General features: G+C 41.0%; 1 protein-coding gene across 1 annotated transcript; it reads left to right on the forward strand.

Annotated features, from left to right (window-relative positions):
- Positions 1-313: 313 nt before the first annotated feature.
- RB195_012945 (uncharacterized protein) lies at positions 314-23,784 on the forward strand (the record flags this gene model as incomplete). Its single annotated transcript, XM_064202556.1, has 74 exons — positions 314-403; positions 458-529; positions 632-723; positions 817-1,008; positions 1,283-1,398; positions 2,719-2,816; positions 2,875-2,946; positions 3,672-3,763; positions 4,050-4,244; positions 4,640-4,755; positions 4,821-4,915; positions 4,977-5,051; positions 5,119-5,210; positions 5,276-5,473; positions 5,549-5,664; positions 6,279-6,373; positions 6,431-6,502; positions 6,560-6,763; positions 6,850-6,941; positions 7,000-7,115; positions 7,174-7,259; positions 7,333-7,404; positions 7,459-7,550; positions 10,074-10,179; positions 10,234-10,328; positions 10,398-10,513; positions 10,587-10,669; positions 10,753-10,824; positions 11,709-11,800; positions 11,862-11,967; positions 12,037-12,128; positions 12,208-12,323; positions 12,379-12,476; positions 12,541-12,612; positions 12,673-12,764; positions 12,824-12,935; positions 12,999-13,090; positions 13,147-13,262; positions 13,323-13,405; positions 13,461-13,532; positions 14,237-14,328; positions 14,393-14,498; positions 14,556-14,647; positions 14,713-14,828; positions 14,893-14,978; positions 15,033-15,196; positions 15,256-15,367; positions 15,457-15,548; positions 17,245-17,360; positions 17,442-17,530; positions 17,587-17,658; positions 17,726-17,817; positions 17,889-17,991; positions 18,127-18,218; positions 18,277-18,392; positions 18,451-18,533; positions 18,593-18,664; positions 18,733-18,824; positions 18,882-18,987; positions 19,048-19,139; positions 19,854-19,969; positions 20,263-20,345; positions 20,407-20,478; positions 20,536-20,627; positions 20,698-20,809; positions 20,865-20,956; positions 21,011-21,126; positions 21,182-21,264; positions 21,892-21,963; positions 22,025-22,116; positions 22,183-22,309; positions 22,374-22,441; positions 23,431-23,549; positions 23,612-23,784. 74 exons carry the CDS (start codon positions 314-316, stop codon positions 23,782-23,784), a joined length of 7,557 nt encoding a protein of 2,518 aa, XP_064058437.1.
- Positions 23,785-24,095: the final 311 nt, after the last annotated feature.

The following is a 24,095-nucleotide window of genomic DNA, read 5'->3' on the forward strand; positions in this document are numbered from 1 at the left end:
TTCCTACTAAAAACTTTTCCTACTTTTCCGGGATTCCTCTAAATCCTGCGAAAAATTCTTTGTTTTTCATTGTACTTGCTTGTCTCAGACGATCACTGTTTTCTTAGCACCTATTTTTCTTCATTCCTTTATTATCCTTTTGGTTTATCCTTGTTTAGATCATATTGCTTCGGTTATCCGTGGCGCTATTAGCGTCAATCGAATGTTCAGAAATTTCCGGAATAACTCATGTTTTTGCCTCGTCACTGCTCTACAACTACAGTATTACTATTCGTAAATACACAACCGCACTCTTTGATTACCGTAGTTTCAGATGCGCTTGGGTTTATGCCTGGCCTTAGTGGCCGTGTGCTTTGGACTTGATCGCGATGTTGGCTACTTGATGACAAGGGATATCCAGGAAGTAAGTGATTTTTATCCTTCTTTAGGCTTGATACCTCTAAAGCAACTTTTCCAGGCCGCTAATGGACAACTCAGATGTTTTGTCGGTATTGTCACCCCATATAATAACACGTCCATCGGGACAGAAGTAAGAATTTTTGAAAGAGAGAGAGAGAAAAAAAAACAACAGGAGGAAAGCAAAAAAAAAGAAAGTAAAAATGACTCTACCGCGAATTTTACGTACGCTTAGGTATTCTGCAATGGTCTTTGCGGTTCAGTCTCAACAACTGCCGGCGGCTATAATTTCACCTCATACAATTGTTTTCCAACAAGTTTCTGCAGGTGAATCAGAATATTTTTAGGATATTTTCCCGAAGGAAATGAAGAAAAAATAAACGAATAAATAAATAACACAAAAAAAATGAATCTTTTTAGTGCTGCTGGACTAAATGAAACCTGTACAACGGTGTTCACCGATCGAGATCTGACCGGATGTTGTTGTGGAACAGATAATTGTAATGTTGCTGGAAAAAATATTAATACGACCATACCAATTGCACCACCAGTGGAACCAATCGCCTGTTATTCCGGTGTCAGTATCAATGGGGTCACTCAAGCTGGATCCGAGTAAGATTTCCTGAAAATTATTGAAAAAAAAACAGTTTCTAGAATCAGTCGATGAGATTCAAAGTAAAAGCAGATAAAAAAGCTAGAAAAGAAGACATCGTATTCACATTTGGGCAATAATTATGAAAGGGTGTTACAAAAATCCAAGAAAAAATTACCAAAAATTAAAATTAAAATTGGGTGTCATCCAGACACATGTTATTCTCTCCAAAAACATTTCTTTAAAGGATTTTTTTTCTTTGAATGAGGATAACATTTTTTCTTTTCGTTTCAGTTGGATTGCTTGCCAAGGTGACTGTATCTCAATTACAATCAACACAACTTTGAACAGTAATCCGATGGTTGGCTCCATCTACGCCTGTGATCCTACGTCTGTTTGTAGCGCACTAAGTAAGTGATACTATGGATCCTGAATAATGATAATAACACCAAAGACCTCTTTTTATGCAATCTTTTCAATAGAAAAACAACAAAAAACGAAAAACAAAACAGAAAAAAACAACAAAAACAAGACATCAAGGCAAAAATATCCATTCAAAAGCCCTTAGAAAGACTTTCATATACCTTTAAAAGACTAAAATAAAGGATACATGTTGTAAAATAACCGATCATTTGAAAATCTGATCTATAGATTTTTGCATTGATCGTTGATCGTTGATCTTTGCTAAAGCACCTATGTCTCACCTCTCCTTACCTTGTTTTCTTCTATTCGAGTTTGTTTTTTGAATCTATCTTAGTTTTTTGTTTTAAAAGAAAATATTTAGGTATTTATATATACATATATTTTTACATTAATAGGTATTTTTATAGGTATAATATAAAAAGCAGCTTCAAAGTCATTTTTATGTTACGAAAAGGAAATAACATAGCTAAAAGATGAAGAAAAGAAAATTTCTCTGGATGCATATGTTATAAATAAACAATCAATTGTAAATAAATATAAATTTAAATAATGAAAGTGAATAATATAAATCAAAATAAAGTACTAATAATATAAAGTATATTAATAGTAATAATATATAAGTAGATATAATATAAAGTATCGTAGTAATAATATAAATAATAGAAATGTAAATAAAAGTAAAAAAAAAGAACATATTGGCACAGGAACAAATAGCAGCTGAAGAATTTTAGCAGCAACTCATTAGACCAGATGATTGACAATGATTTTCTGCATAATGCATTCTTCACACATTGATGACCAATCGGTTTTTCACATATCCTGGAAGCCTGGAACCATGCGGATTGTTTTTTTGTTTGCGCGCCTATTTCTTGTCTGGCTCGCCGGACTATGCTTCCAATACTTACTATACTTCCAGAAAAAAATCAGATCACAGCACATAATAAATTAAATTAATGAATTCTTATAATAATTTTCCCACGATGCTTCCCCCCTCCAACATCGTCGAAAACTACCTAACTACACGGGAAAGAAATGTTTGACGGCATCGTCGGACATTGCAGGAAACGTGTTAGTTTAATTTAATTTTGTTTTTTGCACACAAAAATTCGGTCCACCGGTCTTTCAGACCTAATGGCTAAATATTACTTCTCTGAGTTCTTAATTTTATTTTATTTTTCAAAAAAAAAACCTCTTTGTAATTCTAATGACCTATTTTTCTGAGTGCATTGCTCTTATTCTTTGTTTGAGTTGTTTGAGCGAATAGGTCCTTGATTGTTTCTTCTTACAAATAGAAAATTATTTTCCAGACATTGTGAACCGTTGCCACGATATCGAGCCCGGAATTGTACGAGGATGTTGTTGTACAACAGACGCTTGTATCAATCCTACTATGAATCCTCCTAAGGTTACAGTACATAGCAATTTAGCATTGAATACAAGAGTTCATGGCTATTTTTCTGCAGGAACCACGAGGACCCCTAGCATGTTATGTTGGACTGTATTCGAAAGCCGCAAATATCTCAGTAGGACAAGAGGTGAGCACATTGGTCGACTATGAGCGCCTCTTTCAGCAATTCTAAAATAATGGGAATAATTTCCTTCAAATTACGAAGATTTCGAATCGTAGTGCTTCTGAAAACTAAATAATACCTGGATCATGACATAAACTGTTCAATCTCTGTTTCAAGAGGATAGGATGATGAATTTGTTGAAGATAGGATTTACAGGAAACTAAGAGGTTAATGTTCGATAAGTCTAGTTTACGAGAAAAGCCGCTGATAATCGTGTCAGAATCCCACCACAAATAAATAGAATTAGGCATGTGAATATGAGTTCGATCACCCTGAATTATCTCGCTTACTATCCAAGAAAAAGAACGATCGTCTTGTAATTCCCTCCTACAATCCACCTTTTGACGCCCCTCGTCCATCGAGGATAGCCATTCGCGCGGCGTCTGCGAGCGACCAGACGATCAAAAGGATGCTAATGCTGTGCCTATCCTGCTCACCGACTGAGCACATTGACAAGGGCAGCGCGTGTACTCTCGCAGATGAGGAGCGTTGTCAGGTGCCTCGTACGGAAAAAATGTGCAAAAAGACCGTTTCTCATGCCGCTTCTCTGGATAAGCAGGGACGACTTATTTCTCAGAACCACTATGATTGAACAAATAACCGGAAAGGAATTTTTGCCAGATATCAATTTTTCGATAGCAGAATAAACTAAAATTCAATTGCAATTCAGTGGTGTATTGTGATTTCAGGTTTTCTGTGATGGACAATGTGCCAGTCTTTCATCGACGGTTGCCGGAGGCGACATTGTTGTTTTCGAATGTGCGCCAAAAGAAGCTTGCCAGTGAGTTACTAATGCATGGTAGTTCTATTATTTAATTTGCAATAATATAAATAAATAGTACAAATAAATAATAAGTGAATAAATATGAATAATATGAAAATAAATACGTAACTTTTAATCAATTTGCTTGAGTTGTAGCCAAGATTTTTTGGTATTTCTTTGTAAATTAACAACTAACGTGTCGGCGTTATCGCCTTATAAAAATAGAAAATACGAATAAAAATAAATAGTAATAAAATATGAATAAAATTTACTAGTGGCAGCAAAATATTATGAATATTTCTAGAGCGCTTACTCTTTACAACGATTGTGCTACGGTCACTGCTGATCGCGATATTACCGGATGTTGTTGTGATAATGTGAACAACTGTAACGCTGCGAATTATTCACTTGGACAGCCGAGGCCACGATACGAAGGCGATTTCCCGGTCGCCTGCTTCTCTGGAATTCGTGTGAACGGTCGATTTATCACACCACCGAAGTAAGTTCATTTCTGAAAAAATCTTACTAGTAACTGGGATCGGCTATGAGTTTCATTCGCAATTTTCTTGGGAATTAATCCATAAAAATTCAAAACAGTATAATATCGCATAAAATATAGTCGGGTCAAAACGACATGAAGCAGGACATTTGCGCAAGCGGCTGCGCTCGAAGCGGAGCGGTGGAGCGTAGCGGTTTGGATCGTGTAAGGATCCTCGCTGCCGCTAACCACCTCTGCAGTTCGCCATCGGTCCCACCTCGATTCCAACCGCTGTCTCCACCGCACCGCTTCCGAGCGCGGCCGCTTACGCAATGGTCCGTGCTTCAAGTCGTTTTGACCCAACTATATGTAATCTAATCTAATAATTATACAGTACAAAACGGTTCCCAATTCAGATGGGCAGCATGTCTCGGCGATTGTGCGTCCGTAATGATTAACACCACTATGGCGATGGGACCAATGAGCGCTGAAATCTTCACCTGTGATCCGGCATCGGTTTGCAATCAACTAGGTAAAATTACCGATCATAAGATTAATTACAACAATTTTTTTTGTAGTAAAAGTATTGATTACTAGGCATGGTAAACAATTGTACAACAGTTGAACCTGGTGTAAGTGGATGTTGCTGTTCTTATGATGCTTGTCTCGATCCTACACGCTATCCAAATAAGGTACAATCCGGTAAAAAGCGGTGGTGAAAAACTATTCAAAACACATATTTCCCTCATTTAGTATCCGGGAAATCCGCTCAAATGTTACATTGGTTTCAAAAGCACATACAATGGAGGTATAAGCGTTGGATCGGAGGTCGGGGAACACATATCGTTAGAAAGGAAAATTCTTGACTGTCTCACTATGTCCGTAATTATTCCAGGCTTACTGTAATGGAATGTGTGGATCGTTGAGTACGGTTGTGAATGGAGATAACGTCACCACCTATATGTGTACACCAAGGAGTATTTGCAGGTTGGAAAAAAAAAACCTAACGGAAAATATTTCGACATCTATCTTCGAGAAAAAAATTATTCCAGGCAATTGGAATTGTACGACGAGATAAAACGATTACCATTAGATCGTGAAGTGTTGGCTTTATGTTGTGATAATTTCAACAATTGCAATGTTCGCGATCCAAGCATAAACACTTCGATTCCGGTACGACGTCTTCCAGAATTCCCAATCACTTGCTATGGTGGAATTCAAGTGAACAACATTTGGGTTACAAACGCTGGGTAATAGTTAGAGATTTCATTCAGCAATGGAATTTATTGGACACGGACTCAAAAGTCGAATGTGACCTCATTTAGATGGCAATCGTGTAATGGTGACTGCGCATCGATAAACATTATCACCACCTTCAATGGAACAGTACAGAATCTCAACGTGTACACGTGCGATCCATCTGCGGTTTGTAAAGGACTAAGTACGTCTACGTATATCATGTTTAGTTAAAAGGGTCATGAAATTGACTATGCTTGAATCTCCCCAGGAAAGGTTAAGGTTTGTGGTGCAGATTACGGATATGTGCACGTTCACGGCTCAATCTCCCCTAATTTCTCTGGAACAACGGTGTGAGAAAGTGTCTACCAGTACGAATTTGCCTACGAAGCACCCTACAACACTACGTCCTACATAAGCACCGCGCAGCTGGGCCAGTGAGGTTTCCCAGCGGCCTATTCAAGTAAAAGACTACTGACAGAGCCGCTGCGTGTACAAAAGTGGCGTTGCAAGGAGTCTCGTAGGGGGATTCGAGCCAAGGCTTTGGTTTCTCACACCGTTTCTCAGGATGATTGGTGGGAACTGAGCGTGAGAACACAATTATACTCCTTATCCACACCATTCACCCTATCTTTTTCAGAGAAGATCATCTAACATCGTCAATTTCTTGGCATGCAGCCTATAAACGAAGGTTTTTTCTATCGCGGTTATTCAAATCTTTTGACATTTAGTCCTCAGGGAATTTATTTTCGATCACATCTAAATTCCAAAATAATAAAGTGAAAAAGTTGGTCGTAAAATTTTTATGCCTTTCTACAGATATGACGAACACTTGTGCGACCCTTGAGCCAGGAGTAGGCGGATGCTGTTGCAACACAAATGGTTGTATTGATCCAACCAAAAGCCCAGCAAAGGTTTTTTTTTTGGATTTTCCCCAATTTTTAAAACGCTTCTGTGAAAATTTCTTACAGAGTCCTGCTAACCGACTACAGTGTTACGTCGGATTGTATGCCGTAAATGCTGGCATTAATGTGGGAGCAGAGGTAATGTCTTTGAATGATCAAGTGAACCTTTGAGCAGTAAAAAAAAGTATTCTTTAGGTCTACTGTAATGGAAAATGCGCTTCGATGACGGGAAGAATCAACGGTGACGATGTGACGACTTTCCAATGTGTTTCCACGAGCATATGCAGATCGCTTGAACTCGACGACGCTTGTATGCGTCTTCCAGGAGATCGTGAGATCCGAGCATGTTGTTGCGATAACACGAATAGTTGCAATGTTCCACTGGCAAATAGAAGCGGCGTGCGTGGATTTGTTTTTTTTCTGTTTTTTTTTTCAATGTTGGAAGGAGACTAATCAATACCAATCTAAGCAAAACTAGGATTTAGATCATAATTCCAACTGGAAGCCCGGTTGTTGAGGCGCCTATTTCATGCTGGACTGGAATTTATCTGAACGGATCCCCACTCACTGAAGTCGGGTAAGCGCTAAGATTCCAAGCTACCTCGACAGGATTTATGAAAATGCTATTTATCCAGATACCAAGTTTGCAATGGAGAATGTGCATCGCTCACAATGAACACCACCGCCAATGGTCAACCACATAGCGCATCATTTTATATGTGCGACCCAACATCAGTTTGCAGGGCTCTCGGTTCGTTTCCGTACCATTTCTTTGAAGGTCTGTGAAATACTTATGAAAATTCCTTCAGGTATTGTCAATACATGTGCTACGATCGAGCCTGGAGTAGGAGGTTGTTGTTGCAACACAGATTCCTGTATTTTCCCGCCTTCCAGGGTTAGCTGACTTCAAAATTGTTCTGTTGCTATTTCTCTAACATTTATGCTCGGTTTTCTGATTCTTCTTTTAGTATCCTGGACCTCCTCTTCAATGTTATGTTGGGCTATACGCACCAGACGCAGGAGTAAATGTTGGATCAGAGGTGAGCACTCCTCATGGACATAGGTCACAAGAGCACTTATCAGAAGCTTTCCAGGTGTACTGCAATGGTCAGTGTTCGTCGATTTCTGCAATCGTGGCTGGGGGCAATGTGACCAGTTACCAATGCTCTCCGGCTAGTATTTGCAAGTGAGTCTTTATAGTCATAGGAACAACGGAGAAAAACTTCCAATGAAAGACTTGTTAAGAGACACAAGATGCCGATAAATCGCAAAGAATATGCGCGGTTCCTCCGTCAATACGGGAAAATTTTCATTTGTGAAGCTAGTGAGGGCTTTGTAGAAACGGCGGAATTTGAAAAAATGATCTAAATGTAACGTTCAGAGGAGATTTTTGTTTGGGACTTTTAGCTTGGCTTTCTTTGTATGTCTGGTTGCCAACTTTTTGGAAGGATGATTGCGCTGAATGCGGAACACGAAGTATGATACATGACTGATGTTACGGCAGAAAGTGCATGGCTATATGTTCGCCGGGATCTGTCGTCCTTAGACATATCCAGGGTCATCTTCGATCGATCTCCAAGTGTTCGCATAAAATCTATCCATCTGTCACCATTCGATAATCTATTAAACACCTCGATCGCATATCAACGCGAAGTGTCCAGAGACGTTCTTGTATCATCTTCGTCCAGAATTTTCTTTCACAACCAAGACGAATTTTTCAATTTGAGTCTATAAGCTTCATCAGGAAAACTTGGACAAGGCGGATAGATGGTTTCCTCATGAAGTGACCAAAGAGGCGGAAATAGTTTCTTGTGACTATTTCAGAAGACTGGACAAGATGCTCATGTTTCCCACGTGTCAGCCGTCGATACACCATATCCAGTTCTGAATAAAGTTCTTCGTTATGACACACTATCGGCCAAAAGCAGCCTAACAGTCGCCTGAACAAGCTTCTCTCCATTGAGTAAAACTTCTCCATCACCACCAAGGGCGCTACCAAAATCTCCTATCCACACATCAAAATAGGGCAAATTGTGATAGGTAGACTCGCAGCTTGAGTTCCTTGGCCATTGTGGTCCACCACAAGTTCCTTGGTACTTGGTCAAGGATTGGCTCTAGCGCATCTTTGCTGAATGTCTTTCTCACAGCTGACTCTGACCTGCTCGTTTTTCAGCATACAGTCCGAATAACAGAACTTATGAATAGGTTCAATAGGTTGCCAGCCCATCCTGATTCCCGTTTAGGATCACGACGTCTCCATTTGCATTTGTCAGGGCGGAGTCGCAGTTCTTACGCTGCGGGTAATTTCGACGCAAAATTAACAACATGTTAGAACTTTGCAATGCTAGAAGCAGATATTACTACATCCTCGGCGTACTGAGATCGACCAGATGATCCTGATGATGATGATGTCCTGATGGTCATGCATGGATGACTAAGACGATATCAGCGGCATATTGCTGAACTACTTTCTTCCCAGGATGTCATGGACGACAAACTTGAACACCAAAGGGCACTGCTAAAGCCCCTTGTCTTGCACAAGTTTCCACTTCAAACGATGAAGCACATCCGGCTGGTGATAAATATTAGTGATTAGATCAGCTGGACCTGGCAGTGTACCTTCCTTCGAGTACATCAAGATCTAAATTGTTTGTCTACACAAAGATTAGGTTAGGTCGCAAAATGGTTAAAATACAATGTCAATAAAATACAATACATGTCATATATGTCTTGGACCAATCAATCTGCAGCAATTTTATTTCCGTTGTACATTAGTACCATACCTGCAGCTGTGATGCAAAATTATCGAAAAGTTTAGGAGACAAGGTGTGCAGCAGACACCAGCACACATTCCCAAGAAGGTAATGTATATTTCAGCAGGTAGCAACTATCAAGGTATAGCTCGGTCAAAACGACATGAAGCACGGACTGTCGCGTAAGCGGGTGCGCTCGAAGCGGCGCGGTCGAGCGTAGCGGTGGGACCGTGTAGGGATCCTCGTTACCGCCACCCATCTCTGCAGTTTGCCATGCTCCCACCTCGATTCCAGCCGCTGTCTCCACCGCACCGCTTCGAGCGCTGCCGCTTACGCAACTGTCCGTGCTCCATGTCGTTTTGACCAGACTATACCAAGTAAATAACAAGAATATATATATATATATATATATATATTCTTGCTATTTACTTGGTATAGTCTGGTAACACATAACAGTGGTACAACATAAGAAGGACATTATTTCCACTTCGAATTTTCAAATCTCGTCTACCGATCATCATTCTTTTCAACTTTGTGATCCCTCTACCAATGAGTTGTTAAGAACTCACCGATGAATTTTGCAGTTACACATAAAGGGTGAAGGACAAGGTGTCTGGCGTTAATAAATCCGCTTGGGATGCGCTTTGCGTTCACCTCAATACCGAATTGTTTGAGGTTTACAAAAGCGCACCGGCCTATACAATGACTAGCTGGGCCTAGGCGATTATAAAGTCAGTATTTTTATCCTCTCAGACAAGTCTGTTACCAACTCATCGACCCCGGAGGGGTGGAAGTTTAGTTGGCACTATGGCGTTCTCGAACTCACGGTCGAACCTGCGGACACAGCAGAACCTCCTGCAGACTGCGCTACACCCGCCCCACAATAATACATGAACATAACTTCTTCAAGTTTTTCTGTCATTTTCATGGCCTATTGATTAAAGAAACTGTTTTAGGAGTCTTGGAATTTATAACGCCTGCTATAGTCTTCCCGGAGATCAAGCAGTCACCGCATGCTGCTGCGACAGCAGCAATAGTTGCAACGTCGGAAACAACCCTAATGTACGTAGATGGTGGCGACGAATATATTTAAGGGAAGTAATAACAACACTTTAGATCACAGCTTCTCCTACACCACCTCCAAGCCTCGAATTCCCAATCTCTTGCTGGAATGGCATCTACGTCAATGGAATGCCGATCACCAATGCCGGGTCAGTTATTTATGGATGTGAACTATCTATTATACTATTGTGAAAAATTATCCCGAAAACCTCGTTCAGATTCCAATCTTGCAATGGTGAATGCGCTTCGGTGACCCTACAAACCATCCTAAATGGTACCCAACAGACTGCGACCGTATATACATGTGATCCTACCGCGATGTGTCAAGCACTCAGTAAGATGTTTAATAGGTTACAAATTACAAAAGTACGCGTAATCACCACATTATCGTAATAAAAACTTTACAGACATGAGCAACGGCTGTGCGACGGTGGAAAATGGACTTAGTGGATGTTGTTGTAACACAGATGCTTGCCTTACCCCTAAAAAGGTAGTAACTATATTAGTAATTATATATTTCTGATAAGATGATTTATCGTCTGGAAACAATGGAAAGAACTCCTTCACATTTAGACACCTGGAAATCCTCTTACTTGTTACGTTGGAATCAATGCACCGAAGACAAACATTAACATCGGAGCCGAGGTTCGCGAATCAGTTCTCGTTTCAAAACTTTCCTCACAAGTTTCTGCTACGTTTATTCAACAGTAATCTTTAGAAGCAATTTGGAAGAGTTGAAATACAAAGAATAATAAATAAATAATAATGATAATAAAGTACAATTTCAAGATGGGAACTCACTAGTACTTCCTTGGGAATTTTTTAATAACCGATGCTTTACTAGTGAGTTTTTGTTTTCAAGTAAAGGGTAGTAGAATGGATCATAAGTAGGCTTATGCTTAGTTGATATGTACATTACAGAAACATCAATATCTTAGAAAATCTCTCAAAACGTAGGTAAGGATTATGGAACACTAGAAAGAAATGACCATTTTAAATGAAAAAAAAATAGATCCGAATGTGAAGCAAATTTCGAAACAACTATTAGATTGCTCTGAAGCTTGAGGATGCTCAGACGTTATTTACAAAAGAGCCAGTGCTATTCTTATCTGTTACCCTTTCCAACGTTTTAATTGTTTTGAACTTATTTTTCCAGCTTTGATCTCTATCAACTGATTGACGTTAATTATGAACTTCAGTATCGATATAAAAACCTTATGGACATGTAATTTGGACAAAACGACCTGAAACTCGATCCGGTTGTGTAAGCGACTGCGTTCGATGGAGGGGTAGAGCTAGTGGTTCGAATCCAATGGGACCTCTGCTATCGCCACTCAAGTTCAAGCAGTTCGAATGATGTCAGCGATGGTCCCACCTCGATCACGACCGCATTGTTTCGAGCGCAGGCGCTTACGCAACTGTACAGAGCTTCAGACCGCCCCTATTTATTCTCCAAAATTTTCGTGTACCTTGGAAGAGCTGAACAAAAATGAATTTCCATAATCCTGCATGGAGTGAGTCTTGTTTAGGTTGTTTGCAATGGAATGTGCGCTTCACTCAACGCAATGGTGAACGGAGACAACGTGACCGCTTTCGAATGCGTGCCCACAAACGTTTGCAAGTGAGTATATTAGTTGTAGTAGCTGAGTAATAAACGAAGGAAGAGGTGTCGTACTTCGCAGGTCTCTCTCCGCTTATAACTCCTGCAACTCGCTTCAAGGCGATCGTGAAGTGACCGGATGCTGCTGTGACAGTCCAAATGCATGTAATGTTGCTGCTTATCCAAATGTGAGTTCAAATTCTCTTTGATAGCAGTTGAAATGAAACTAATACTATTGTGTTTGCTTCAATTTCAAGATTGTACCACCCACTCCCGCTCCTAACACCGATTTCCCAATCTCATGTTGGTCTGGAATTTACGTCAATGGAAATGCTTTGTCTAATCCTGGGTGAGAAGAAGAAAATTACTGAGCTTTTCAAATCTAGGGAAGACTTCTAATTAATATGAAAACAACTTATTTGATTGAGTTTCCAATCTTGCAAAGGACAATGCGCTTCTCTTACCTTGGTTACCGCAGCGTTTGGACAAACGCATAACGCCACCTTGTACACGTGCGATCCGACATCAGTCTGTAGAAGTTTGAGTACGTACACTTCACTGCTAGTATAAAAATCTCGGAAAAAAGTGACATATTCCAGATATGAGCAATCAATGCGTCACAATTGAAAGTGGTACGGGTGGAACTGGAGTAAGTGGATGTTGCTGCAATACTGATGCTTGCCTAACTCCAAAGAGGGTACGTAAAAAATTGCTCAAAATCGTCAAAACAATCAGAATGGAACTTGAAACGTCTGTTTCAGACACCAGGAAATCCTCTTCAGTGTTACGTTGGTCTGTATGCACCAAGTGTAGGAGTCAACACGGGATCAGAAGTGAGCTTTACACTTTTGTTATGAAGTTTTTCTGAGTTATAAAAGCAAACACATTTTAAGGTTTTCTGTGACGGTATGTGTTCTTCGTTAACCGGTATTGTCAACGGAAGTAGTGTCACGACGTTCCAATGCATTCCAACATCAGTTTGCAAGTAAGTGGAGTTATTTCTCTTATTTCATCATTTGCTCTTTACATGAACTTCTGTTGCAGATCCCTTGGAGTAGATAATGCCTGCAGTGGGCTACCAGGAGATCGTGATGTGTCGGGGTGCTGTTGCGACTACAAGAATAGCTGTAATGTCGAACTCTCCAACATTACTAACGTTTGTTCTTTTTTCTGTCACTTATGCTCACATTTATATTTATGTACTTAGTAAGAAATTCAGATAAATCCACCCACAGCTCAGCCAAGCACCGAATTCCCAATTTCTTGTTGGTCTGGAATCTATGTGGATGGAAACCCTATTACCAATGCTGGGTAGGCGCCAAACGCAATAATATGAGGTAGAATTTCAACGCAAGGCAACGTTACAGCTACCAGTCGTGCCAAGGAGAATGTGCATCAGTGAGCCTCCAAACTTCGCTCTCAGGAGTCCCGCACAGTGCTACCATCTATACGTGTGATCCTTCATCTGTCTGCCAATCTCTAAGTGAGTTTCTGGAGTTTCAAAGTCGATCATTGATTTATAATATTGGTATTTCTCTTCTAGACATGAGTAACAACTGTGTGACTATCGAACCAGGACTATCTGGATGTTGTTGCAATGATGATGCATGCTTAACTCCTAAGAAGGTAAGAAAACTTCCAATCCTATGAAATTCGTAGTTAAACTAACTCCTCTTTACAGTCACCTGCAAATCCTCTCACTTGTTATGCGGGTATTCGCGCTCCAAAGAGCGGAATTAATGTTGGAGCTGAGGTAGGTATGGTCTCTCTTGATTTAAAGTACGATGTGGCAGTGACCTCCACAGAAATGGCACATAAAAAAGAGAAAATTTCCAGAAAAACGGTCAGCTTTCGTCTTTACACAGTTAAAATTCTCTCTACTGAGTTTGAGGTTTTTAGAACTCTTACAGAACATCTTGAAAACACCTTTTTCGGCTACAAAATAGTGAAGCACGTCCAATAAGAAGAGCGAATAGGATTTAAGGCGCTAAATTATCCATATAGTCTAGTTATAACGACCTGGAACTGGGTGCACTTGTAGAATTTGCCACACTCAGTGTAGCGAGAAATTGATCGTGGAGGGACCATCGCTAACTTCACCTTTAGTACAGCAATGAGAAGAAGTAGCGAGGGTCCCATCCGGATCCACATCTCTCGCTCCATCCATGGTGTTTCAACTGCATGCAGCCTCTTATGCGTCTGCACCAAGCTTTAGGTCGTTTTGACTCCACTGTACAGGGTGGTGCGAAGCCGACCTCGTATACCGTACTAAAGTTGTTACACAGAAATTTGAAACCGAACAAGGAACTTTTTGAAAGACTTCGCATTCAAATAGCAATCCGTAGTTCTCAACTTCAAAGCTACGGACTGCTCTAGTTTCTGCAGCTTCGAAAGCACATCTCACTAAAAGAAGGCTTATTTTTCTCATTTATTGGAGATCGATCTCAAAAAATTCAGGTGAACTGCACAGGAATGTGCTCGACTCTTAATGCAATAGTGAACAACGATAATGTCACGACCTTCCAGTGTGTACCACTCAGTGTTTGCAAGTGAGCACTTTGCTTTCGGAGATGTACATAAATCATAGTGCCGCCGTCAAATAACCATTTGCAGAGCTTACGCAGCCGACAATGGTTGTTCAACACTTCGAGGTGACCAAGAAGTGACAGGATGTTGTTGTGATACATCCAACGGATGCAATGCTGCTGGCTATCCTGATGTATAGATACAACGTATTTCTAGAGTTTTATGTGCAATACTGAAAATTTGATTGTAGATCGTTATACCCACACCTCTGCCAAGACCAGAATTCCCTATCTCTTGCTGGTCAGGTATCTACGTAAATGGAAAAGCTCTATCTAAGCCAAGGTAAGCTTCAATTTACGGCAGATGCTTCCTTTTGGAATAGAACAACACATTCTGCTTGTTTACAGTTTCCAATCTTGTAACGGAGAATGCGCCAGTTTATCTTTGACCACAACCCTATTAAATCAAACCCATAACGCTGTCATGTACGCTTGTGATCCCACAAGTGTATGTAAATCTTTAGGTGAGTAAGGCAACCTTGCGGTGTTTCGTCCGTATCATTGTGAATGCGATAAATTTCGATTAAGGTGTGGTGAACAATTGTACCACACTCGAGCAAGGAGCTCTCACCGCATGTTGCTGTAATACAGACGCATGTGTGACTCCAAGAAAAGTATGTACGCTTGAGCTTTTCACATCTTTCGGCTTCGATTCATTTCATATTTAGACTCCTGGTAAACCGCTAATGTGTTACGTTGGTCTCATTGCTAAGAACGGTACCGTCAATGTGGGAGCAGAGGTCGCCTGTGATGGTATGTGCTCATCGTTGAATGGAATTGTTAATGGCGATAATGTGACGTCATTCCAGTGTGTGCCACAAAAAGTTTGCAAGTAAGCTGAACAGTGAAATATACCGTGATACTCCCAGAAAATCAAAAATATGCATTCAGATCTTTGTTGAACACGAATGGATGCGCAACACTTCAAGGAGATCGTGAGATTACCGGCTGCTGTTGTGATTACAGAGACAGTTGTAACGTATACCAGTTGAATAGAACAGATGTTAGTATCTTCACAATGATTTCATGACTGTATGCACGTTCCTAATTGAGAGTTCAAATTGACCGGACAGTACTCTTCCGTGCATTTAGATCACTATTCCCACTGCCAGCCCGTATACAGAGTACCCAATATCCTGCTGGACTGGAATTTATGTGAATGGAGCACCATTTACTGACGTTGGGTGAGACATTGAAAATAAAATCAACCCTGAGAAAGATCCAAATAAATTGCGAATAGTTCAACCAATGTTCTCTGAGTAGGTTTTCTCAGAAACAGATAGCGATTTGAAGTGAATGAAAGTGAAAAAAAAGTCAAACGTAAAATCTGCATTGGATTAATTGCATGCGATTTTCCATTTGATAATAAGCTTTCAAGAGTTCATAATTGTAACGTAACAGCCGTCTGATATGAGAATATGAATTTAAAGGCAGCACGTCATGGAATTGAAGGTGTAGGAATCTCTCGTAGAATTAATAGATTGGAGCTATTTTACGAGTTTGAGCGCTATTACGCCTAATTCTCCCCAACTATCCAGAAAAATGGCGTGAGAAACGGCCTACTTGCACCAGATCCCCTTACGAAGCAACTGATAAAATGCTTCGTCTGCAAGAAGAAGCATACCTTATACACCTTCCAGCGAGCGAAATAGACAGCATCAACAGCTATGATTATCTTCTCGCTCGCAGGCGTGGTGTGTATGCCTGCTTTCGCAGACATAGCAAGTTGTTAGGTGCTTCGTAGGAGGATCCGGCGCGAGAAGACTGTTCCACCACGTCGTTTTTCCGGATAGTTTGGTGGAATTGGACGTGATCGCACCCGTAATCGTGAACTATTCCACTCCTTACACTATCGATTGCTGGGGAAATCTCAACGTCCGTTTTTTTTTTTTTTTTTTGGTTTGCTCCACTTAACTACCAAATGCCAAAGGAAGAATCTTCGAGGATGCCAATTCTCAGAAAATAATGTTACTGTTACAATTATATAATAGTACATATAAGATAGGAATCTCAAGATATTTCCACGTTTGGCATACACACATAAGACAGTTGGAATACTGCGTCAACTTTATGGAAACTCCGCCTAATGACCAGTAAGCCTTTTTGCCAAAGGTACTATGGATATTTGGTTAAGGATAAAGGATAAAGATTCTGGCGTTAATCAATCCGCTTGGGATGCGCCCCCACGTTCACTTCAATTCAGAATCGTTTGAGATTCACGAACGTGTAACTGGCCTATGCAATGACTTGCGAGGGCTAGCCGATGTGTCAAGTCAGTGATTTTATCCTCCCTAACAAGTTTGGCGCCAATTTATCGATCCCGGAGAGTTAGAAAGTTTTGTTGGCACTATGGCGGGCTCAAATTCATGGTCGATCGTGCAGGAAGCGGAACCTCTAATCGCTACAGCACACCCGCTACACCCGAATATTCGGTTACGAACTTCATTTCTCACTTTTCCACAGCTTGATGGTGTTGTATCACAAGTTAACGTTGACTGTAAGTAGAAATCACTAGAACAAACTATAGTAGAGTCAAGGTGACATGAAGCTCGGTGCAATTTGGTGGTTAGGATCGAGGTTGGACCATTTCAACTGAAGTGCGCGATGACAAGAGCTTACAAGGGTCGTACTTCGATCCTAACTGCTACGTTCCACAACACTACTTCGAGCGCAACCGCTTACGTAACTGCATCGGGCTTCATATCGTTTTGACCCGAGTGTGGCAGTGAATGGGTTTGAGTGAAGTCTTTGCATACTTTTCATAGAGAATAATTAAATTCTTCGTGAAAACTACTAAGATACAATGATTCTCCACTGATATTTCCCTTATTCACATACATTTTCCTCGAGAAGATAGCATATCTAAAAAAAGCTGTTCAGATTCCAAACTTGCAATGGCCAATGCGCCTCGTTGACCCTTAACACCACTCTGGGTAACGTTGCACATACGGCTTCGGTATACATGTGTGATCCAACTGCAGTTTGCAAAGCTCTCGGTGGGTTTAAAAATTGAAGTGAATGAGTCAGTCCGATAACGTTTCCAACATGATAATCAATTCACCATATGTATATTTCAGGCATGACCAATCAGTGTACGGTTATTGAACAAGGTCTGAGCGGTTGCTGTTGTAACACTGATGCATGCATTTACCCGCTAAGAAACAGGGTCAGATAATCTTCGTATATAATTGGAGTTCATCTAACACAACAAAGTGTTTCCAGAATCCTGGCAACCCTCTTCAATGCTACGTTGGACTGTATGCTCCTAATGCCAACATAACTACCGGAGCAGAGGTTGGTTGCAGCTAGTTGCTTTCAAATAAATTCTAATTTTGTTCTGCACTGGAACTGAACTGTTCAGGTGGCTTGCGATGGTCAGTGTTCATCGCTCAGTGGAATTGTGAACGGAGACAACGTTACAACATTCCAGTGTGTCTCATTAGGCGTGTGCAAGTAAGTGAGATGAGGAGTCAATTTAATTAATTATTAGGTTGAATACAAAATCAAATTACTACCACATTCAGGAGTCTTGAAATAGACAACACCTGCAGATCGCTGCCAGGAGATCGCGCTATAAACGCTTGCTGCTGTGACAGCGGCAACAGTTGCAATCTTGCTAACTTTACGGTAAGTCCAAAACTCGTGAACACAGAGCGAGTTATCCTTCTCTTCTGCACCGAGAATTCCTCAAAAGTGGCTTTTTAAAATGAATATATGATCATCATCCTAATCTCGTTTTGTACTGTACTGCTTTGTACTCAGATCCCTTCACCAACAGTATCACCCGTTTCTGAGTATCCAATTTCGTGCTGGAGTGGTGTGTACGTGAACGGAAACCCCGTCACGAACGCAGGGTAGGTAGAATTGAAGGAAAACAACACGTTCTCTGACATTCTTCTCTCCTACATACAGATTCCGTACCTGTTTCGGTGAATGTGCTTCGATCACCCTTCAGACCAACACCACTTCAATTCTGAATAACGCGACGATCTATACTTGTGATCCCACATCAGTTTGCACAACCTTAGGTACACAGTAGTCTTGTTGTTTCAGTTCTGTCTATCAGCGGATATCTGTCTATTCCAGGCATAACCAACCAGTGTACGACATTTGAGCCAGGACTAAGTGGGTGTTGCTGTAACACTGACGGTTGCCTTACTCCACAGAAGGTAATCAGCATGGTGATATTATCCCCGAATAATAACCTAATCTTTCAAAACTGTCCTAGACCCCTGGAAATCCACTGATTTGCTACGTTGGTATGTATGCGAAGGGCGGCCTTATCAACACCGGAGCTGAGGTATCAACATAAACAGTTGCTCATCGTGGAGATTTCACTTTAACTCAACGAATAACAAAATTTCACAGGTGCCCTGCAATGGAAAGTGCTCCTCCTTACGCACAACGGTGAACAATGATGACGTTACAACGTTCCAGTGTATTCCAACCAGTGCTTGCAAGTGAGCAAACAGTTTTTATGAGTATTGCTATCTTGCAAAAAAAAAAACTCTCTTAAGGTATTTGGCGATAAACAACGGTTGCACAAAATTGTACGGCGATAGGGAAGTAACCGCATGCTGTTGCGATAATTCCAACGCTTGTAACGTTGCAAACAGAACTGAGGTGAGTTATCCTTGACAGAAAAGAAGACTAATGGATCGGCAACGACCGTCATGTGTTCAGATCACCCCACCACCTCCTTCCCCAGTTTCTGAGTTCCCCATTTCTTGCTGGTCTGGAGTATATGTGAATGGCACTGCTATCACTAATGCCGGGTAAGCACTATGCTAATAAATCAGTTCGCAATAAATTGAAAAGTAGATCACACGTAAATGAAAAGGGAAATACCGTGAAGCATGTACAGATTCCACAAAATTTTCTGTACTATTGATCGTAGGATAGCAAGCAATACAGCTATATAGTCCACGCCAATGTCCGCTTCGTCATGCTGTCAGTCGGAGAGCCGGGTCATGTGTAACCTCGAAACTAGTACATCCAAGAGAAGCCTGAAAATGGTTGAAACTATACGAGTAACAAGCAAACATAGAGTATCCATAACTGCAAAGTTTTGCTTAGTCACAACTGATTCTGCTACTGTAACCGCAAATGATTTCATGGACATATAGTCGGGACAGATGAACTGAAGCTCGTGCATTTGCGTAGGCGCCCGGGCTCGAAGCGGTGCGGTGACGCCAGCGGTTGGGACCGAGATGGGATTCTTGCGTACTACAGTGAAGAATGATGCTAGCAAGGATCCTACCTCGATCCTAACCGCTACACTTCATCGCACGAAGCTTCGGGCGAGGCCGCTTACGCAGCTGTACGGAGCTTCCCGTCGGTTTTATTCGACTATATGTTGCCTTGTAATAATAAATTGGAAGTACTAGTTCTTGATCGAATTAGCGAAGACTTGTTCTGGATTATCTAGCCGTTTTAACTAAGTATGAAGTGAAAAATGAAACGATTAGTTAAAAAGTGTGTTTATTCAGATTCCAAACCTGCTATGGAGAATGTGCGTCAGTTTCAATTACGACACAAGTCAACTACGCAACCCACACTGCAACTATTTACACATGTGATCCTACATCCGTTTGTAATTCTCTGGGTGAGTTCAATACCAACTAAACGAAACTAATATATATGTAGTTCGGTCAAAACGACATGAAGCACGAACAGTTGCGCCAGCGGCTGTGCTCGAAGCGGTGCTGTGAAGTGTAAGCGTAGCGTGTAAGAATCCCCATTACCGCCACCCATCTCCGCAATTCGCCATGGTCTCACCTCGAACCCAACCGTTGTCTTCACAGCACGCTTCGAGCGCAGCCCCTTACGCAACTGTCCGTGCTTCATGTCATTTTGACCCGACTATGGTAATAGATTCGATCAAGATGGGAGTTTCAGGCATGATTAACAACTGTATGACCATTGAATCTGGAGTACGGGGTTGCTGCTGTAACACCGACGGTTGCCTTACACCTAAAAAGGTAAACGATCAAGATCTTCAGTTAAAGATAAGTGGTGTCGAAATATTCTTATTATTTCTAGCAACCAGGAAATGTTCTATGGTGTTACGTCGGACTTTATGCAAACAACTCTGGAGTCAATGTTGGAGCAGAGGTTATTAGATAAAATTTAGTTATTCATCATCATGAAGTAGATGTTCTTTCGTTACAGGTTGCCTGTGACGGTCAATGTTCTTCACTAACTGGAACAGTAAACAATGACATCGTAACAACATTCCAATGCATTCCTACCAGCATTTGCAAGTACGTATTTGATGTTTCCATTGAAAGTTCCAAAGTATCGATACATTTTCTACATACGCTCTTCAAATAGGTCCTTGGGTGTCGATAATGCCTGCCAGCCATTACCAACCGATCGCGATGTACAGGGATGTTGCTGCGATAGTGGAAATAGCTGTAACCTCTATCAACTCAACAGAACCGACGTACTATCATTTTTGAGAAAACAAATTTTAGCGCACCAATAATTCGGTATTTCAGATTGACATACCATCTCCAGCCCCAATGAGCGAATTCCCAATTTCTTGTTGGACGGGGGTGTACGTTAACGGAAATGCGATCACCACCGCTGGGTACATTAACTTTAGGAATGGTGAGAGATGAATCCCAGAGTGAGATTGTTACAGATATCGGTCATGCTATGGTGAATGCGCCAGTGTTACAATCCAAACTCCTGTCAACAACCAGCTGAATAATGCCACAATCTTCATGTGCGATCCGACATCTGTTTGCCAAAATCTTAGTAAGCGAACTGATGAGGTTCACCGATGGATTTCCTTTGAGCGCATTCTTTTCAGATATGTCGAACGCGTGTGCCACCGTTGAGCCTGGACTTTCTGGATGTTGCTGCAATACCGATGCTTGCCTCACTCCAACAAAGGTTTGTTGTAGAAACTTTGGTTAGTAGTGAAGTAAAAGATTCTGTTTAAACTTGTGAGGGTAGAAGATTAATTGCAGTTTTATGTACACAACCATAAGCTAACAAGTTATCTGTGAGATCACTATGCGTCAGATTAACATCAGATTCCAGTCCTCTGCCAGTTATCTTGCTAAGGCAGAAGCCATTGTCATTTAAAGACAACATACCAAAAAATTGAGTGCTATCATGTTTAGGTAGGGCATGGGATGGTGTTCATGAGTGTATGAGTCATGTATGAGTGCGAGTACTTCGCCTCAATTATCCAGAAAGACTGCGTGGGACACAGCGTTGTCGTACCGGATCTTCCTACGAGACACCTGGTAACGCGTCACGCATACGCGCCACATCTGCCAGCGGGCGGAAAATGCAGCATCAGCAGTCCATAGATCGCACATGCATTAACGTCGTTTTTCTGGCTAACTAAAAGGGGATGGTCGTAATCATGCTCGTGGACTACACCACAAACCATATCTATCCACAATTTCGTGGTATGCTGCCTTGAAACATACGCAAAATAACACTGACACCTGTATAAAATTCTAACACAGTGAAACTTCCAGCAACATCTAGATACTCTTATTTTTTCAGTCCCCAGGAAACGACCTCATCTGTTATGTAGGAATTTACTACGAGAAGGACAGTTACTCGGTCGGATCAGAGGTATTCAAAACGTTCAGATGAAACTATAAGCAGGATTCATTCAACAAAATACTACCTTCAGATGAAATGTAACGGCAACTGTGCCTCGCTGCAGACAACTTTCGCTGGCAAAATGATAAAGTCCTACCACTGTGCCCCTATTTCTGTTTGCAAGTACGCATTTTTGGATTTTTTTTACGTTGTTCATAGATCTATTGCTGAAAATTTAAAAAATTCTAGAGCTCTCGCACTTGATAACGCCTGTGGCCCTGTGTACAAGGACAGTGATGTGACTGGATGCTGTTGTGATTCCTCTTCCAACTGTAATGTTAAGGAACCGATTTCCACTAACAATACGGTTCCAGCGGTAGGCCCTGCCCTTTGTTGTTCAAAGCATACCATGAATCAGTCTTTAAGAAGTTCCATTCTAGTTCACCGGCACTCCCATCGCATGCCAATCAGGTATTTATGTGGATGGTGCTGCCCTAACCACAGACAAGTAAGTGCTACATACGTTTAAGAGGTTTGAGTATGAAGAAACTGTTTCAATACAAGCTGTTTGTATCAATCTAACATAGCACTCAAAACCATGTGAAATATTGAATATTCACTTCTGCACCTATTCTATGACACCTTCCGAGTAGAGCAATCCACAATAGGTAAATTTATAAATAATTCACTCTCGCTCGTGAATGTACTGAACGATTTCGTTCGTACATTCAAATTGAATCAACTAGAAATACTAAATACAACTACTAAACGATGTACAGTGCTTGCGTCCATATATTCTTGTTCATGGACATCACGTGCATGGCTATGTACATAAAGTTTCACGCAAGAGAGGATGTAACAGTACATCACAGCCTAGACATCACATCGATTCTGGCTAATTTTTTTTTGTATTTTTAAACACGGTGCTAAGGTAGTTGGGAGGCCACTCAATCGCGCTTTTATTTCTTCTTTGGCCTCTCTTCCTTTTTTCTGTTGTCAACTTTAGTCTTCATGTCGTATATCCTTTAGGGCTAATGCTTAGGTTTTACGGAATCGACTGAGTTGGTTATTTATCGATATTAATAGTGGGATAAGTTCTCAAGGGAGACCAGACAAAGAATCCTTGCTATGACGTAAGCGCTGGGTAAAGTGATAGTGGCATTTTTCAATAAACTTAGGCTCTTCATAACTAGCTTTTCATAATCTTTTGTGTTGGTGCAGTAGGATTAAAACGATCTGCTCCGTGGTGCATTTACGCAAACAGTTGCGCTCGCGGTGGGACACTAGCTAGTTCCAACCCGGCTGCAAAACTGAGCGAAAATCCCACTTCTCCAATTCGAACGCCACTGTTTACGCAGTTATTTCAGAAATCAAATGTTCCCCAACAAATGCGGATATATCCTTCATGTCCTAGAAAGCATCCAGTTTTTAGTATTCAGAATTTGATGCACACAATAACACATACGTGTGTTAGAAAATGATCTTTATTCATTCTAGCACTTTTATCGCTTGCAAAGGACAATGTGCCAAGATATCGTATGCAACCAACATGACCGGCGTCCAACATACCCTCGATTTGTACGCCTGCGATCCAGCTAGTGTATGCTCAGGATTAGGTGCGATAAACTTCTCCATTCATCTTCAGATGTAGCACCGTGCGTGTGTACTGTAATTCTAGGCTTATCAAATAGTTGCCAATCGATTGATGGCACGTCGGTATCTGGATGCTGTTGTAACTATGATGGTTGCGTCACACCTTCCGTTACACCAACACCACCAACAGGAGGATCAGCATCGCTCACGTTATTCACGACGTTCATCGCGGCTGTATATACAATTTTAAGGCAGTAGGCATCACTCGTTAGTGTTCGCATATTTTTATACATATTCTATTGAAATTGTTGTTATCCAGAAATCCCATAAAGTGTTAAAAACTTAGTTGTTCCACATTTGATTTACCATTATTTCAACATGCATTGTTTGTGGTATTTGTGGTGTCAAGTGCAACCTATTCCAACTTTCTGGCTTTTATCATAAAGTAAAATAATAAAATAATATGTGGTAAATCAGTTGGACATACTGTGGATTTGGATGACAGCTCTACGTATCCTACTGCCTGTAAACTCTAAGGAAACAGAAACAAAGCGAACACTTCCCTTATC

The sequence above is a fragment of the Necator americanus genome, chromosome V (genome assembly GCF_031761385.1).
Source record: "Necator americanus strain Aroian chromosome V, whole genome shotgun sequence".
Taxonomy (NCBI): domain Eukaryota; kingdom Metazoa; phylum Nematoda; class Chromadorea; order Rhabditida; family Ancylostomatidae; genus Necator; species Necator americanus.